Consider the following 20,447-nt stretch of genomic DNA (forward strand, 5'->3'; position numbering starts at 1 on the left):
ATCTACAGACGTTTCTCTGAGCTGCTCCTATGGAATTATACAAGGGGGGATTTACATTCAGTCCTTCACAGAAATGGCCTTAAAGGAACAGTTCAGTGTGAAAATAAAAACTGGGTAAATAGATAGGCTGTGCAAAATAATTAATGTATCTAATATAGTTAGTTAAGCAAAAATATAATGTATAAAGGCTGGAGTGAGTGGATGTGTAACATAATAGCCAGAACATTACTTCCTGCTTTTCAGCTCTCTAACTCTGAGTTAGTCAGTGACTATAAGGGGGGCCACATGGGACATAACTGTTCAGTGAGTTTGTAATTGATCCTCAGCATTCAGCTCAGATTCAAAAGCAACAGTTATGACCCATGTGCCCCCCCCCTCAAGTCTCTGATTGGTTACTGCCTGGTAACCAATCAGTGGAAAGCAAGTGAGCTGAAAAGCAGGAAGTAGTGTTCTGACTGACATGTTATACATCACATGACTCCAGCCTTTATACATTACATTTTTGCCTAACTAACTATATTAGATACATTTTTTATTTTGCACAGCCTGTCTATTTACCCAGTTTTTATTTTTACACTGAACTGTTCCTTTAAAGCCATACCGACATGTTCCTTTAAAAATCATAGGCATTGAGGGGGGCTATTGCGGGTGCAGCACATACTTGATACTGATACGTTTCTATGATTTTTATAGGAACGTGTCGGTATCGCTTTAAAGTAGCTCGGGTTGTAGTCTCTGAACTGCTGGTTCTATCGTTTTGCCAACAAAAATGTTTTTGGGTTAAGTTCTCCTTTATTAGCTCACTAATCTGGCCATATGCTGGAATTGTGCTCTGCATATTACTTTAATTCTATGGTCATTAGTGATGGGCGAATCCGCAGAAAAAAATGTGAATTTCCCGCAAAATTCCAGAAATTCGTGAAAAATTCACAGAAAAATTGTGAAATTGGAAAGTTTCATGAAAAAATCATGAAATTTTGACATTTTCACGAAAAATCTTGAAAATTGGAAATTGACGTCCGCATTCAAGCTGGCATTAAAGTCAATGGGCGTCCGAATAATGTTGACGCGCGCCGATTTTGACGCGAGCGACTTTTCAGACACGCATCCAAAAAATCTTGACGCCAGCGAAATTTCGCCTGCAAATTCTCGCAGGAGATAAGCAAGTTTCTTCGCCAGCCGCTAAATGCGGAAGTTCGCCGCAAATTTGCGCCAAGCTAATTTATTTGCGCATCACTAATGGTCATCTTTAAAGGGGAACTATCACAAAAATGAAAATTTTATATAAGCTTCAGCATACTGAAATAACTTTCTAAATAAAAACAATTAAAACTTCTGTACCGTTTCTGAAATAATCAAGTTTATATTCACTATTCCTCTCTCAGCTTCTGTTTCTCTTCATTCAGGAGTCTGATGAATGATCCAATACATCTTATAGGAGGCTCCTTTTGTCTAGAAGATGTATTAGAGGTCACTCTATTAAACTCACCAGACTTCATGTCTCTCTACATGCAGAATTTGTGCAAAAGGCAGTTATTTTGTTACATTTTGTTTGTACTGGAATGGTCAATTCTAAGCAGAGCAACATGGTTGCTCACTAAATTAATTTTCTGTCGACAGTGGTTGAACTGAACAGTAGGTGGCACTGTTTTGTCACAGGGTTTACATTCCCTTTAATCTCGCAGCTCATTTCAGAGAGAGGAGAGAAAAACGGCCCAGTTGTGTTTTTAATTCAGTTCTGAATTCATTGTGACTGTCTTTTGTGTTTGTATCCACAGCACAGAGTCCCACAGCGGACCCCTTGCAGCAAGCCTATGCCGGAGTACAGCAATATGCAGGTCGTTAGTATTAACACTTTCTCCTTATAAATATTTACTCTTTCTTCTCTACTCTTACCTGTTTCAGTCAAATAAAACTGTTTCTAAGGACTCAAAATAAAAAAAAAAAAATGCAAAAGTGCTCAGCTGAGCAAGTAAACTTTAACTTTCTGTTTGACTTTTGATCCCCTTTAAAGTAAACAGCAATGGCAATAAAACTAGGTGTATTTTTGCTTTTAAAGAGTTAAATTCTCAGTTGACTGGCCTTAATAATGAACAAAAACTGACAGTTAGAAGATGACCTTTACAGACAAGGGTGGGAACGTGGTTATTCAGCAAGCGGTGGCCCCTTTTTCCATTTTAAATCAGACGGACTATTTCAATCAGAGATTATTCCAACCTTACTGGTTTGTGATGGAGTAAGACGTCAATACCCCGGCACAATAGGAAGGATGACAGTTAGTAGACTGGCAGTTTGTCTTTTTTCTCTTTCTCTGTTACCAGGAAGCCCTGTCTGCTTTGGATGTTAAAGGCATTTGCTAGATGCATAGTGTTGATAAAGAAACTTGTTTTTTTAACCCTCTATAAACAGCATAGGGGGCCCTTTCTTGAGTCTCGATCGACAGTTTAAGAATACCGGTCCTTAAAGACTAAATAGAGAATAGAACGTTAGCATTTATGGACAGCAGAGGGCAGCAAAGATAAAGATGTTTGGAGCTCTTCTGTTTCCTATGACTACAACATAAAGATCCTGTATTTGTCAGTCATTTTCAGATCTGCCCCAATAGAAAGACGCAGTGGTTCTATAGCAAGGGGAACTATAATCAATTTAAATATTGGCCATGAATACTAATCGGTTCAAAACATGAAATGCAGTTTATGAAATTAACCCGGGACCTGTCTCCACGTGCAGGTGCATAAAGTCACTTTGTATAGTTAAAGGGTGGCAAGTACTGTATGAGTCTTCTGAGTTGGGCTAAACTTCAACAACCAGAATTTTCTGTATAAAAAGAATAGCATAATAATGGTCTAGTATCCCATAGCAACCAATCAGGTCTTTGTTTTCAAGCAGGTAACGGCTTCTTGCTGATCGGTTGCTTTAGGTTTAGGATGAGGAGAAACACAGCCATTTTTATTACATTACCCTGTTAGTCTCTGAACCCCTTGAACGACTTGATTTAATATATGAACTGTACTCCAGATTATAGCTAAGGAGTGGCTTGTGTCAGGGACAAAGCAGACTTTGCTGGGGTCACCTCAAAAGCCTTTGGTTGTCAATGGGAGTAGATATTTAACCACAATTGATGAAATGCAACTTGGAAAACTCTGATACAAGAGTGTCCTACTGTCTCCATCTTGTCCTACTGTCTCCATCTTGCTCTATTGTCTCCATCTTGCCCTACTGTCTCCATCTTGTCCTACTGTCTCCATCTTGCTCTATTGTCTCCATCTTGTTCTACTATCTCCATCTTGTCCTACTGTCTCCATCTTGTCCTACTGTCTCCATCTTGTTTTACTGCCTCTATCGTGTTCTACTGTCACCGTCTTGTCCTACTGTCTCCATCTTGTTCTACTGTTTCCATCTTGTTCTATTCTTTCCATCTTGTCCTACTGTCTCCATCTTGTTCTACTGTCTCCATCTTGTCCTACTGTCTTCATCTTGTTCTACTGTCTCCATTGTGTTCTGCTGTCTCCATCATGACCTACTGCTTGCTTTCCTTCTATCTTCGTCTTTTCTACTGTCTCTGTCTTGTCCTACTGTCTCCATTTGATCTACTGTCTCCATCTTGTTCTACTGTCTCCATCATGTTCTGCCATTGCCATCTTGTCCAACTATCTCCATCTTCTCCTATTGTCTGCATCATGTCCTACCATTGCCATATTTTGCTACTGTCTCCATTGTGTTCTGCCATTGTGTCCTTGTCCTACCGCTGCATAGCTGTCCTACTGTCTTCAACTTTTCCATTGTCTCCATCATGTCCTACTGTCTCTATTTTGTCAGCATTTTGCACTACTGTCTCCCAATGTTAACCAGCTACACCCTTCCCATCCTGCAGTCACTATCTAGTTCTACTGTTGCCATTTTGCTCTACTATATTTACTTAGTACTCTCTCCCTACCTACAGTTTCCCATCACTAAAGTTAACTTTATTTCCAAACCCCCCAATCAAAACTGTGGTTGGACTAAAACTACTTGCATCCCACTGACAGCTGAAGACTAAAGGGCTACTCTATATGACTGAAATTATTCCCACCTGGTATAAATAAATGATTGGCCTAACAAGTGTAAGAAACCCAGTCCCACCATCCACTGGTCAATAGCAGCAAAACCACTGCCAATATTAACTGTTTGGATTCTTTCTGTCTCCAGTTTCTGAATTCCATAGACGTTTAATCCTCTTCTTTCCAATAAATCTGCCACTGGATAACATTTTTGAACTTGTGCAACTAAGATCCATTAAAAGTAAACTCCACAAAGTTGTGCACAGATTACTGAGTCCCCCGACAGGAGCCATCTCATTATAATCTATAATCCATTTATCTCCACTCAAACCAAACAGATTTACGCCGTACGGGAACAACGTTAGATTTAACACCGAAGCAAAGACTGAAGCCTAAAATTAGGCAATTTGCAGTCATTATGTTTTTAGCACTGAGAACTCAAGATGCTTAATTATATCCTAACACTTTGCCAGCTCCTGGGGTAAAATTGTGTTTCTTTGGGTTTTATTCTTCTTCTTCTTGGTTTTTTTTTTCTCAATGTACCCGCTGACAAAATAATTGCAGTATTGCTTTGAAAGACAACAACTAATAAGGAGGCCTGGCTACACAATTGCATTCGAATCAACAGAAAGTAATTAAAAAGGACCCAAACCCCCAAAAAATTAACCTATATGGCCTGACATGCCAGTTACTCCTATTTGGACCTTGTAAAACAATTCCCCTGGTTATTCCATGTCTACTACTAGCTGGGGTATCAGCACACTTGTTTTCTCTGTAACCTGAATGCTTTGTTTAGAAGGACTATGAATATGATATATATATTTGTTAAAGGGAAGAGAAGGCCCTGCCAAATGAAGGTCAAAGTATATTTAAATATAAATATGATCCATTCTAAAAGTAATTTGAACTCTGTAAAAGTGCAGACTTAAATAGGTATAGTAAGTAGACATAATAGATGAAGAACTAAGCCCCGCCTAGAGGGAGTGTGTCTGTCTTGAGAAGAAACCTGATAAACTATCATGAAGGGAGAAGAATGGGTCAGCAAAGGAAGGTTTACGTGCAGAGTAGGGCAGGGAGTGATGAGGACAATGGAATTTTCTTCTAGGAATAGTCTTTTTCCTTAGAAACAGCAAACACATTATGATATATCTCTGGTATATAATTGTTTTCACTGAAGTCTATGGGAAATGGTGTTGGCGAGCCATATCGTATATTGTCTTATTGTGAAAAATGACCTAACAGCCAACTAAGACCTGGTTCTCATTTCTCTCCAATAGCTGCCTACCCTGCTGCCTATGGTCAGATCAGTCAAGCCTTTCCACAGCCGCCTCCCATGATTCCACAGCAACAGAGAGAAGGTGAGTAGGAACTGTCCCACCATCATTAACACAACATAGCTCCGGAGTCTAGATCAGTGATCCCCAACCAGTAGCTCGTGAGCAACATGTTACTCTCCAACCCCATGAATGTTGCTCTCAGTTTCCTCAAAGCAGGTGCTTATTTTTGAATTCCAGGCTTGGAAGCAAGTTTTAATTGCATAAAAACTAAGTATAGTGCCAAGCAGAGTCTCCTGTATTCTGCCAGTCCACATATGGGCTACCAAATAACCAATTACCGCCCTTATTTGGCACATAAAGGATTTTTTTCATGTTTGTGTTGTTCCCCAACTCTTTTTACATTTGAATGTTGTTCATGGGTAAAAAAAAAGGTTGGAAACCCCTGGTCTAGATTTAGATGCCTCCAAGGCCTATAGCAAAGCCTAGAAAACATTCCAGACTCTGACTACTAATTTGTAGTAAGAGGATGTAAAGAATGGTAGAAGCCCCTTGAGCGGAAGATGGTTAAAGTACAGGGGACATAAAATACCATTTTATACATCAAGGATGTTCACTCTGCAGCCTTCCAGCTCTTCCAGCTTCTCACTGTCAGCTAAAGGCTGTGGTTACAATCAGATGGAGGACCACAGGTGGTTCCAGCTTTCCTGCTTTACCAGGGACCCCACATAATCTTCCAGCTTCTCACTGACAGTTAAAGGCTTTGGTTACAAACAAATGGAGGACCTCCGGTGGTTTCCCAGCTTTCCTGCCTTGCCAGGGACCCCATTTCCCTTACTCTAGCTATGATTTCCCTACTATAATTTTCATCTAAAAAGTTGACATTGGTAACTGTAAATCCAGCGCCTGTGTGTAAAAGAGGTTCTGCAGCAGCCACATTTTTTATCTTTGCGTTTTTTTAAGATGCCCAGTGTTGCCCAAAAAATTCATGAAAATGTGTTGCAAAACAAATCAGTCTTTATTATAAACAAAGCTATACCTAGCTGTACCCAGACACATGGACAGACCTAGATTGACTTGTGACCCAAAACATTAGAAACTGTAGACCAAACTGTAGCCAATCAGGGCACTGGAACAGTAGAACCCTCACATTACTCACTGGTTAACGAAACCAACTGCAATGGACACAGCAAGAATTTACATGCGACATGTTCCATGTGGCCCCCAACCATCTCAATGGCTGAATAGACTCATTTATACAACACAATAATTGGAATATTACCCATGATATGTCAGATAATTACAAAGTTGGACAATGCTCTACAGCAAATACATCTCATGCAGTGAACATGTCAGGCATCTTCCCTGGACTCAGGCACCGCTCAGTTTATTAGCAGTCGGCCCTGTTGGGCTTTATTTACCCCCCTACTATGCCGTGCCTTCTTGCATTCTACGATCTCTTTAATTATTAACTATTTATAAAGTGCCATGTCTGTACGACCAGCTGACTTTTCTAATCAGATTCATTTATTATCCACATGTGAATACACTGAACCTGCTGGCGCAAGATATTATAATACCCAATGCCTCTGAACTCCATCATATTCCTTCAGATCCATTTCTTATACTGTATATATGTATTTATATATGTGTATAATTATCATTCTGCAGGCGGTGTAATTAGACACACAGTGTTATGGAAACAGCTCATACACTTCTGTGCTCCCCTCTCAATACTCTCCTACTATTCTGCTTATTATGTGTCATTTGTAGAAGGCTTTAGGCAACCAAACCTTCCCTTACACCAGATATGTTGGTATAAAACCAACAACCAATTGCAAGACCAAGTTCACAGTACATAAAATAATAAATCAACACAAAGACTAGAGCTATCTCCAAATTATGGCTGTTTATAGGAAAGCGCATCCATGCTTGCATGTAGGACCTTCTCAATCAACCAAACAACTGATATTCATGGTACCAGGAACTTTCCTTGTGGACATGTACCCAAAAATTAGTACAAAGCCTCATATTGAATGACAATATTGTGTATGGACAGCTTCAGTCAGGCTTTCCAAGTTCCCAGTCTGCTTGTTGAAGCTTAAAAATAGATGGAGAACTGGTAAGTCTGCTTTACATAATTAGAGGCCCATATAGGATTTTTATTTAGGCTGTTTCCTGCCACCCTGAACTCCTCAGCATTCCCAACCAACCACTGGAATCTTGTAGCAGAACATTGGGATTAGTTTCCTTAATGTATAACTGATTTCTCTTTGAATAAGGGGTACTTTGCCTTTTTACAGAGAATGTATAATCTGCCCCGGTTCCATAGGACCCTATGATCTATTTCCCTATCAGAGACACACCACCAACGTAAAAGCCAGTTACTGAACCAAGTGCTTAGTTGCTCTGCTGCAATGCATGGCCATCACCTCACAAGGGCCATTCTCATCTAATACAGTGACCATCATCATCCATCATCATCATTCACTCCAAAGATAAAACCATGCTTATTCCATGTCTGACAGAGTTAGCTCAGATAACTTTATGCATTAAATTAGACTATATTTTTAAAACAGTAGGTCTCATCTCGGAACTTCCACCAACCCATTATGGAGATCTGTGAGATAAGAAGTCCCTTGGTTTGATGGTTTCTTACAGGTCTCTTTCAGCTTTAGATAATTATTCTGCTTAGGGCACCTGAGTCTTTCTGCCTTTGGTCCCATGAGGACTAGGATTAAGGCTAGAAGACCCTACCAGGGGATGGAGATCCAATGACAGCAGCATAAGAACAGTGGTTGCAGTAGAGGAATCCAGTGTAACAGAATCTGACCTACTCTATGGCATTTCAGACAGTAATTCCTGGTACTCCCAGCTAGGAATTGTAGTAAAACCACTAAATGGGTAAGAAACATATACAAATTTACTGTAGCCCCATGTTCTCCTACTAAATTAGTTGTTCCCCCTCCCCCCAGGGTCCCCCTAGGCCTACAGCCGTTCGTTGCCCCCCATCCCCTTTATGTGCAAATTTTCTTCATCGGTTTTGGAGCATTGAGGATTGCCGCACAGGAAATTTTTAAAAACTATTGTATTTTCCATGCATCACCAGTATTTCTGAACCAACGTGGATGTGGTCCTGCCATCCGAGGGCCGGACCTTAGTGGCCTTCCAAAAATCAGGGCTTGACTACACACTAGATTGGCACAGTGGGCCCAGGTGTATCAGCCCTACAACTCTTGTTTTTTTTGGTGCTGTGACATCTTAGTAATTGTAGTTTTTCAAAGGCCACATGCTGTAGATGGATTTATAACAGTGTTCGCAGTCAGACACACTATTGTAGGCTCTCCAATACACATAATTGTATGATTATGCTCCTAGAACAAATCCACACCATGTTACCCAGTTTGCTTATGGAATGAGCAGAATCGAAAAGGTAAAGTGCCATCAGAAGGAATTATTGTGGCACAGAAACCCTCAACTCTCCATTAGAATGTCGGTCACCTCTGAACCCGCGCGGTTTTATGAAATGCATCAGCTGGTCCCTCATAAAAAAAAAAACCCTCTTAGCAAATTAGTAGGGAAAATTGTGTTCAGAAAATATTCATTAGAACTTCATTTTCTATTAATACAAGAGAGTGCTCTGAGCCCCTAATTGTAATCATGCTGAGGCAGAAGAATTTTAATGTGGTTTAAATTGGCACCTGTCAGTAGACGGATCCATCTCCCTTCTGTCTGCCAGTAAGGTGAATAAATTATGGAAAAAAAATCCTTTCTCACATCTTTCCTAAGCAGAAGAACATGAGCCTCTTTCTTTCTCCTGACAACTTCCTTGACTACTTGCTGGTCAGACTGGTGGGAAACTGACCAGCAGGTGGCGCTGTTGTAACAAAATTCATTCATATTAACAGTATATGTATCCCTTAATATCTTGGAATAAAAACAAAATAAATAATCAATGTACATGACAAAAGTGCTTAGAATAGCCCCCTCATCAGTTTTACATTCACTTATTTTAAAGGTTTACTTATCCTTTAAGAGGGTGTGGAAAGCAGTGGAGACCTTTGCAGTTGTGCTTGTTGCTACAGAAGACATAAGTCACAAACAGCTTTCACACCAGTCGACCGGCAGAATGTCACTTGAAACTTGATCTTATTCATCCACTAAAACAGCCACGCGTTTCATGCACAGCCACGCTTAATTATAGGCATGGTCAAGAGAAGGGATATAACGTTGAACTAGAAGTAAAACCATAATCTCGAGAAAAAAAAAACCAACATTGGTTAATTAACATTAGTATTGGTTTTCTTAAAAAAAAAGAAAAAACATTGAACAAAAAAATCATTGAAACGAAGCTAACATCAAAAACAGAACAACTTGCTGCTTCAGAACCTCTTTGCACAACAGGCTGTTTAGTGTCCCTTAAAGAAACAGAATAAAAGAAGAACAAGCAAAGTGCTGGAAAGGAACCTTCACAATACTGTGTTATTATCATTCTTTACTGTCTATTTAAGGATTTAGGGTCTAGTTTGACTTGATGTAAAATCCTATTCTGTTCCCATTGCAGGACCCGAGGGCTGCAACCTGTTTATCTACCATCTGCCCCAGGAATTTGGGGATGCTGAGCTGATGCAGATGTTCCTGCCTTTCGGTAATGTCATCTCCTCGAAAGTGTTTGTGGATCGGGCGACAAACCAAAGTAAATGCTTTGGTGGGTAAAGATAACAAAACAATTAGATTCATCCAGGAAAAGGGCTCTTTTCTCGACACACCTTTCCGACTGCTTTTTTTATTCTTTTCTATTATTTAATCCTTTGAATATTATATTTTCTCCCTCTCCTTTATGTCTCATGCTAAGGTTCTGCTCTTGTTTTAGATTTTAGACGAACAGTTTGGGTTCCAGAGAGATCCACGCAGTAGACCTCTCTGGTGGCCAATGGAAAGGTTCAAGGGAGACGAGCAAGATACTCGCACACAGTAGGCGGTGTATAGAAGCCGTACAACTTGTATAAGCCAATAAACATTGGTCAGAAATTAGCCAGCATGTCTACTATAGGAATTGTTCCAATATATTAGGAGTTACAATAAAACAAAGGAAGATACGTTATACTGATCAGTCTGATCCAGCCATATGCAGGCATTTTCTGTCACCCTACTAAATGCCATTTTCTCCTCTAAAGAGGAACCTAGAGCTCAATTTCATGTTTCAGCAGAAGTTCCCAGGACAAAGGGCAGCAGATAAGATGAGGCTCCATGCTATTGGCTGTTTGATCAACTGCCCTTCCCCATGCACCAGTCTGTAGTTCTGACCTATGTCTGGCAAGGCATGGCAACCAACTTGCTTTTTTGTCCTACCTCAAGATTTTAATATACCTCTAGACAAAAGCATGCCTAACCTATATGCCTCCTGGTGTCGCTTAGAAGACTAGTCCAACGATAGCTGCAGGATAGACTATCCTACTCTAGACAATAGGTTTTTGTTCTATAATAAGACTAATGTAGCTCCTCTAGTTTCCCTCCCAATGGCATTTACAGTTTCTATTTTGGTGCGAGAGGCACAGGGAATTAACATTTCTTAGTATGCATTTTATAAAGTTCCTTGATCCCAGGGCACTCAATTGATTTTTTGAGAAGGGGTTCAACTTTTTCTGGGACATCAAGAGTCTTGTTTAGGACCCGATGGAGCCAATGCTGGGATTTTGCATTAGGGTTCCTGACGGCATAGGGACACCACTTAACTCAATGTCAATGCTTCTCCCTGTCTCCTCCCACTGAGCCACCTCTTCTCTCCTCAGCCTTTACTCTGTATCGGAGGGGAACGGATTTCCAAAAATATCTCCAATTTCTGCAAACAATGATGCAGACGATGTAAAACCAGACCAAAGCATTTTCTTTCTCTCTAAGCCAGTGTGTGGTGCCCCTTCCCCCAGCCATGTTGTGTTTTCATTCCAATTGGCAACAGCGGGTGCTCTTATTGGATGCAAAAAGTAATACTCAGCTTTGTGGGGTACAGGGTATAATTCTCATAAACCTCAGGGACTGCTAGTGGAGGCAATTCCAGCAGAGGATGTTGGGAGTATGATGTTCATCACCCATTATTTTACCATGGTTATAGGGGGACTGCCCAAGTATTACATTTATTAATTAAGTGGAGCAAGACCATAGAGCAGAATGTTTGCCTCAGAGGCAGGTTGGGGCCACAGTAGAGATGTTTCCAGTAATGTTGGTGTGTGTTGATGTACCTAAAGGGTTTTGTCTTTGCAATTTCCATTTAGATCATAACTTGTTAGAATGAAATCACTTCATGCAGTAGGGTCTTCAGGAATATAAGAATTTAGTTGGGGTTTGGCACTACAATTTATACTATTGGTTCTGCTGTTAAGATCTGTTCCCAGGTTGCTTGCTCTAGTTTAGATAAAATGCTCCAGTTTCTAAAATTCTGACTCTAGGCTATAAATGTTTAGGTGATTTGGTTGGGGGTTGTATTTTTTTCTAACTGCTGATATTGTTACGTTGCCTCTGTTGTGATACTTACCCAGCACTACCCTTAACTTAAACCAACATAGAGACTGAAGGGACAAAAGCTGCTTTTCAAGTCCTCAAAACTTTTATCGAGTTCTAATGAAGGAGCTTGTTAAAAAATATTCTCTTTAAGCATCGTGCAAGTCATTACAGGGAAATGTTTTGTAATACATAAACTCTTGCATAGTTTTGATTGTGGTATTGGCAAAACATGTGGGATATTTAAAACATGGGTTTGTATAATTTGTGTCTACAATGAATGCAGATGGGTCAATATAGAGTCCCTGTGTCATGGAATTTCAATGGAGAAAGGAGAACAAGCTTAGTTAGATGAAAACCATAGGGTAAGATGGAGAAATATGGCAATATAAAGATGGTGGTACAAGGTAAAGTCAGCTCAGCAAGATGGAGACAGTAGGACAAGATTAAGACAGAAGGGAAAAATAAAGGCAGTAGGGCAAAATAGAGATCATTTAGCAATACAAAGAAGAGGCAATGTATTGTCTGCATAGCAAGAAGGTAGCTTCAGGGCAGGATAGTAAGGGTAGCACAAGCTGGAGAAAGAAAGGAAAATGAAGAGAATAGGGCAAGATGAATACATTAGGGTAGGATAGAGATAGTAGAGCAAGATGGTGGTAAAATGCCAATATGGAGGCAGTAGACCAAGATGGAGGCAGTAGACCAAGATGAAGACAGTAGACAAGATGGAGACAGTAGAGCAAGATGGTGGTAATATGCCAAGATAAAGGAGGTAGAACAAGATGGAGACAGTAGAGCAAGATGGAGACTGTAGGGCTCAGTGGAGTAAGATGGAGACTGTGGGGCAAGATGGTGGTAATATACCAAGATGGAGGCAGTAGATCAAGACGAAGACAGTAGGGCAGGATAGAGAAAGTTGAGCAAGATGGTGGTAAAACGCCAAGATGGAGGCAGTAGACCAAGATGGAGATGGTAGGGCAAGATGGTGGTAGAATACCAAGATGGAGGCAGTTGGACCAGATATTTTTTTGTAATGAAGCAAGAGCTAAAGAATAGGGCGAGATAATGCAGCAAGTTGGGAGCAGCAGGACAAGATGAAGACAATAGGGCAAGATGTAACACTTCATATAATTGTTGCCTAACCTACCATCAGTTGACTATTGCTGAAGTTGACCTCCCAGCACCTTCAAATAGTCAAAGGGTCTTGACTGTGGGTGTCGAAGCACTTCAACCATAGGTGCAGAGCCATAACTTGGAGATTTGAAAATCCCCTTTTCGGCATCATATGACATATTAATACCATGGTCCTAACAGATCTGGGGATAGACATAAAATCATTATTCCTATTCAGTTAAACTTATCAGCCTCTCCAAATTCCAGAGTTCCCCTCTGTCTCCCAACTGGTCCAGTTCCTGCAAACAATACATTACCATTCCTATGCATGAATACCAGTACCCTTGTATTTTATCTTATAAACAAGGGATTTAAAGTGTAATGAAAATCTCCTGTGCCCTCTAATAAAGCAGCTTCTAGCAAAGAAATCCACAACTTTACCACCTAAAAAAAACAAACAAAGTAGTCAAGGAAGTTGTCAGGAGAAAAAAAGAGGCTGAAATTAGAAACCTTTCTCACATCTTTCCTAAGCAGAAGAACATCAGCCTCTTTCTTTCTCCTGACAACTTCCTTGACTACTTGCTGGTCAGACTGGTGGGAAAATGACCAGCAGGTGGCGCTGTTGTAACTAAATCCATTCATATTAACAGTACATGTATCCCTTAATATCTTGGAATAAAAACAAAATAAATAATTGATGTAAATGACAAAAGTGCTTAGAATAGCCCCTTCATCACTTTTACATTCACGTATTTTAAAGGTTTACTTATCCTTTAAGATAAGGAAGTTAGCAACGGAAGTGTAAGTGGATAATAAGCAGATGCAGGAGATGAAATGCCATTTAGGAAGGTTCTATTGGCACAAGATCTATCCAGCATTCAGCGGGGGGTTTGAGTCGGCTCCGTACCGTACATATTATTGCTGAAAGAAATATAAGAAGTCAGCTTGGTTCCTGTGAGACCCATTAAGGTGGAAAGAACTGTCTGCATGTGAGTCAGCGTCACTCGCTCTCACCCAAGCTGTGGTTTGAAAGCCGTACGAGGAGCAGCAGCCATATCCCCGGGGCCCTTCATTTAGACTTAATTTGACAACCCGGGAAAGACGTTCTGCCTCGGCAGCCTTTGCCTATAATCCTAAAGTGCAGCTGCCTTGTGCTGTAAAATGTTCTTCTCTATCTATTCCATTTCTACTGGAGCTGATACTATAATTGGGTTTCACACATTGGCTCTATTTTTATTGTATACAATATCTGTAATGTTTGCTTATTGCTCTCCCTCCACCCAACAATATCTTTCCAGGTGCAAGTAACTGGCTCACTATGCTTGGAGGAAGCGCAGAATAACTGGGAGAGAGAACAGGCAGTTGGGGAGAGAGGGGAACGGACATGGGGTAGGCGGCAGAGAAGGTGTCTACTCTGCCTAACCCTAGTTCTGGCCCTGCGTATAGCGGAGAATTACTTGAAAAATTAGGTCTCACTACCAGGAATTAATTAAATAATAACACTTTATTTGTTTCATAATGTAAAAGACAATTGGACATAACAGCAATGTATTAGGTGTGAAATTGTTGGTTAAGTTTGAGGTAAATAAGAATAGTATCAAATCAATTATATGGTAACCCTATTTTGGTTACTGTCTCTTTAAATCGCAATTAGCCCTGAGTCCCTTTTGCGTATGAAAAATACTGGGAACTGGGATTTACAGTGCAGTGCCTCCATCCAGGGAACACTGAGGAACACACCTCAGGGAACTTCCACTAGGAAAAATAAACACACAGTTTGCAAATGAAACAAATATAAACTTTATATAAAACAGTAGTGAAAGAACTTGGGCTAATACACAATGCACTCCTGCACTGGGGACACGTGGGGCCTACCTTAGTCACTATTAGCAACCTGACTGTTTCTCCAACACAGTCCTGTTTATTATAAAAATCACAATCATCTGGAAGGGGTTAATAACCACACAGTTCAGTTCAAATAGAATGTCCCTTCCCCGGAGCTCTTATACCCCAGGTAGAGCTACCTTTCCCAAAAGTACCTCTCCTTTTGGGACTTAGCAGCTGCTCCCACGTAGCAGGTAAATACACATGACCTGTCTTCAAATTGGGGCCCCACACCAGTATCCTCCCTTGGGTGGCTCAGTGACCGGGGTGCTCTCAGAGGCAGTCACACTGGAGATTACAGGCAGCTCTGCAGCAGGATCAATCTCACCAGTGGCACCTTTCTCCTCCTGAGTCTCCCGAGAAAAAGGGTATTGCACGAAACCCAGGGCACATCAAAAAATCATTGGAACTTCTCCCATTGACTTACATTGATTTTCTCATTCGGACTTTTCCATCCTCTACAGTTTAATAAATTCCAAAAAATTCTGTAAATTTTTATAAAAAAAAATCAAAAATTTTCTGGGAATTTAGTAAATTACCCCCTAATAGTTAATACATAATTTACGTCAAAAAATTCCCACTAAATGCCCAAGTTGCCTTCTGGCATAGTATAAATAAATCTTTGCAAGAGTATATGCCTACAATCCTGACAACTACTTGGCACAGCACAATTCAAAAGTCCTCACTGTAACGTCGCCGCCACCCTAATGCGCATTTCGTTCAAAGCTTTTTCAAAGGGGATAAACTTCTACATTACCTGAAAATTTAAATAGGATGGTTTTTCTGTCCCTTTACAACAAACCCCAGACGGGATCTCCATTCAAGAGGCAGCCAGGTTTACCCTATAGTAGTACCACTGGCCCTGCCAAATAGATATCTCAGTATCTGTGCATTAATGGGGTTGTTCACATTTAAATTAACTTTCAGTGTGATGTAGAGAGGGATATTCTGAGACAATTTGCAATTGGTTTTCATGTTTTATCATTTGTGGTTTTTGAGTTATTTAGCTTTTTATTCAGCAGCTCTCCGGTTTTGCAGTTTCAGCCATCTGGTTGCTAGGGTCCAAATAACCCTAGCAACCATGCACTGATTTGAATAAGAGACTGGAATACCTTAGAGCATTTGTTTTTTAGATGGGCTAAATAAAGCTAAATAATAAAAAACACAAATAATAAAAAATGAAAACCAATGGCAAAGTATCTCTGAATATCAGTTTCTACATCAGGTATGGGACCTGTTATCCAGAATGCCCGGGACCTGGGGCTTTCTGGATAATGGATCATTCCATAATTTGGCTCTTCGTACCTTAAATCTACTAGAAAGTCATATAAACATTAAATAAACCCAATAGGCTGGTTTTGCTTCCAATAAATATTAATTATATCTTAGTTGGGATCAAGTACAAGCTACTGTTTTATTATTACACCAAAAAGGAAATAAATTTTTCAAATTGGGATTGCCTAGATAAAATGAAGTCTAAGGGAGATGTCCTTTCTGAATAATGGGTTTCCAGATAACGGATCCCCTACCTGTATTAAAAGTGACTTTAAAGGTGAACAACTCCTTTAATTCCCTTTTTGGGATCACAGTGTCACAGTGTTCATCTGTCATTGACCGTGTGATTAAAAGTAATAGCCAATGAGCGTGTCAGGGCACAAATGATCATTTCCTATTGGCCGTCCAATTAAAATAAAGAAATAAACAAGCTCTTTCGTGAAACACGAGGAATAAGAGCGTGACCCGCCTATTTGTTATTGAGCGGCTATTGATCCGCGCATCTCTGGAGGGCAATATTCACTGCGAGAGAGCGAAACATTTAATATCGTTGCTGTCACGCCGCAGACTAAAAATGACACTGAATAATGTCACCTCTGTGTCAATGTGCCGGATAATTAAAGGAAATACAGTATAGATGTTGTATCGACCCGCGAGCCTTTATGGGCCCATCTCTCGCCTCTCCGGGGACAGCGCATCTTTTGCTGACAAAATCAGATGGGCTTTTTCCAGGATTTACTCGCCTTTGGAACTGGCGTACGATTTATTAAGGGGTCGGGGGGATGACACTCAGAAATCTATAGAAAATTGTATTAAACATCAGGATAATGGGCGGTTGGGTTAGAAATTGGAAAATTGTGTGCGTGGCCCCCATGGCCGTCGAATTCTTCTTCTCACCGTGAAATTGTCGCATTTGATCCTGATATCAGAAAAACTCAGCTGTTCTCATTAGCCGCCACGATGGGGGGGGAAAGATGTCATGCGATGGGCTCTTTTAACCTTAATTCTGCCATTTATCCCGCGGCACATCTGCGAGTACCGACATAATATCTGGGAAGCTGCAGAGTCAAGCACAGCCGGGCCCGACCTGAAAAGGGATTTAATTGGATTATTGGGAAAGGAATTCATTCATTTAAGGCACAAGACAAAGTTTGAACTATAAGTAATAATCCTCATGGGCGGATGGAGTCGGATGGAGTGGCGAGGGCAGGAACGGTCGGGAAAAGGCAAATTAAAAACACGCAGTTACAAGACTTTCTCTGGGGAACAAGCTCATTTCAGCTATAATTGTGCAGGTTTTATTTAAATGAAATAATATAAAGAGACATAAGGACTAGGGATGCACCGAGTTCTTCTGCTTAGGAAAGATGTGAGAAAGGTTTCTAATTTTATTCCTAAGCAGAAGAACATCAGCCTCTTTCTTTCTCCTGACAACTTCCTTGACTACTTGCTGGTCAGACTGGTGGGAAACTGACCAGCAGGTGGCGCTGTTGTAACACAATTCATTCATATTATCAGTACATGTATCCCTTAATATCTTGGAATAAAAACAAAATAAATAATGAATGTAAATGACAAACTTGCTCCCCCTCATCAGTTTTACATTCACTTAATTTAAAGGTTTACTTATCCTTTAATGTCTGTCATAGGTCAGGGTAAGGACAGGCCTTCATACACCTCTGCTCCCTGACTAGTTAGAAGAATAGGATAATGGATTTGCCTCTCCCACTCCCTACATTGCTGTTGAATGAAGCAACACGGTGGTGCAGACATACAAAAAAAATGGGCCCTTTACATTGTTAATGGCCCCTCCGGTCACTTTATGAGCACAAGAGGTTACATTCTGTACAGACCATCAATAGAAATGTGCAGCTCAGGAATAAAATGGGGAGTGGGAATGTTCAGCTCACAGTGGTTTCCTGCGGTGGAATGATTAATAGGAGACTCCAATCCCACCAAAAATTCCAGGTACAAACCAATGCAATTAGCCACAAGGGAAGGCTCAGAGGAAACGTTAGGTGGGCAAGCAATTTCTCATTTGCAAACCATAATTAATTTGATGTTTAGATTAATTTCTTATGTTCTCCCAAAGGTGCAATGAAGGCATTTTTCCGTTACAATGAAGTAGATGGTTTATTGGGAAGATAAATCTAAATGACAGTTATGCAACTGACTTGGCAGAAACTTTAACTCTGGCCAAACACACGTACAGGAACTTTTCCCTACATTAGATTTGTGCCGTGTATGATAGTCAACCCCATATAGAAGTGTGGCTACATGGCATGTACAGTTTGATAGAACTCTATAGGAATAATGGGTACAGTATAGATACAGTATGTAAGAACTGTATAGAAAGAATAGGTACAGTATAGATACAATATGAAAGAACTGTATAGAAAGAATAGGTACAGTACAGATACACTATGAAAGAACTGTATAGAAAGAATAGGTACAGTATAGATACAATATGAAAGAACTGTATTGAAAGAATAGTTACAGTATAGATACAATATGAAAGAACTGTATAGAAAGAATAGGTACAGTACAGATACACTATGTACGAACTGTATAGAAAGAATAGATACAGTATAGATACAATACGTAAGAACTGTATAGAAAGAATAGGTACCGTATAGATACAATATAAAAGAACTGTATAGATAGAATAGGTACAGTATAGATACAGTATGATAGAAGTGTATAGAATAGCTACAGTATAGATAAAATATGATAGAACTGTGTAGATAGAATACATACAGCATAGATACAGTATGATAGAATTCTAGAGAAAGAATAGGTACAGTATAGATACACTATGTAAGAACTGTATAGAAAGAATAGGTACAGTATAGATACAATATGAAAGAACTGTATAGAAAGAATAGGTACAGTACAGATACACTATGTACGAACTGTATAGAAAGAATAGATACAGTATAGATACAATACGTAAGAACTGTATAGAAAGAATAGGTACCGTATAGATACAATATAAAAGAACTGTATAGATAGAATAGGTACAGTATAGATACAGTATGATAGAAGTGTATAGAATAGCTACAGTATAGATAAAATATGATAGAACTGTGTAGATAGAATACATACAGCATAGATACAGTATGATAGAATTCTAGAGAAAGAATAGGTACAGTATAGATACACTATGTAAGAACTGTATAGAAAGAATAGGTACAGTATAGATACAATATGAAAGAACTGTATAGATAGAATAGGTACAGTATAGATACAATATGAAAGAACTGTATAGAAAGAATAGGTACAGTATAGATACAATACGTAAGAACTGTATAGAAAGAATAGGTACCGTATAGATACAATATAAAAGAACCGTATAGATAGAATAGGTACAGTATAGATACAGTATGATAGAGGTGTATAGAATAGCTACAGTATAGATAAAATATGATAGAACTGTGTAGATAGAATACATACAGCATAGATACAGGATGATGGAATTCTAGAGAAAGAATAGGTACAGTATAGATACACTATGTAAGAACTGTATAGAAAGAATAGGTACAGTATAGATACAATATGAAAGAACTGTATAGATAGAATAGGTACAGTATAGATACAATATGAAAGAACTGTATAGATAGAATAGATACAATATGAAAGAACTGTATAGAAAGAATAGGTACAGTATAGATACACTATGAAAGAACTGTATAGAAAGAATAGGTACAGTATAGATACACTATGTAAGAACTGTATAGAAAGAATAGGTACAGTATAGATACAATATGAAAGAACTGTATAGAAAGAATAGGTACCGTATAGATACACTAGATAAGGACTTTATAGAAAGAATAGGTACAGTATAGATACAGTATGAAAGAATTGTATAGAAAGAATAGGTACAGTATAGATACAATATGAAAGAACTGTATAGAAAGAATAGGTACCGGATAGATGCACTAGGTAAGGACTTTATAGAAAGAATAGGTACAGTATAGATACACTATGTAAGAACTGTATAGAAAGAATAGGTACAGTATAGATACACTATGTAAGAACTGTATAGAAAGAATAGGTACAGTATAGATACAGTATGAAAGAATTGTATAGAAAGAATAGGTACAGTATAGATACATTATGAAAGAACTGTATAGTAGCTGTAATAGATTTATTTGGGGGTATCAGAAACTATCTGGTATGAGGGTCTATAACCTGCTCAGTGCAGAACCTCATAAAACCTCTTGAAACTGAAATATTACTTATTAGTGGATCAGTGTTACACTTAAGTAGGGAGTAGGGGAGGACATTTTGGGCAATACCAGGACATACTGAACCACTTTGACATTGACTATATTGCTGCTTTACACTATAATGTTATTGTCAG

The 20,447-nt window shown here is 39.4% G+C and overlaps 1 protein-coding gene across 13 annotated transcripts in view; it reads left to right on the forward strand.

Annotated features, from left to right (window-relative positions):
* The window catches only part of LOC108705540 (CUGBP Elav-like family member 4), a 614,898-nt gene that overhangs the window by 578,474 nt on the left and 15,977 nt on the right, over positions 1-20,447 (forward strand). For 5 of the 13 annotated variants that reach the window (XM_041580670.1, XM_041580671.1, XM_041580660.1 and 2 more), the window contains 3 exons: positions 1,779-1,841; positions 5,318-5,398; positions 9,879-10,022. In XM_041580670.1, coding sequence (XP_041436604.1) covers positions 1,779-1,841; positions 5,318-5,398; positions 9,879-10,022 — 288 coding nt within the window. The remainder of the gene's footprint in view (positions 1-1,778; positions 1,842-5,317; positions 5,399-9,878; positions 10,023-20,447) is intronic. The other 8 variants (XM_041580672.1, XM_041580665.1, XM_041580667.1 and 5 more) reach the window with 3 other exon arrangements.

Source organism: Xenopus laevis, chromosome 1S (assembly GCF_017654675.1).
Source record: "Xenopus laevis strain J_2021 chromosome 1S, Xenopus_laevis_v10.1, whole genome shotgun sequence".
NCBI lineage: Eukaryota > Metazoa > Chordata > Amphibia > Anura > Pipidae > Xenopus > Xenopus laevis.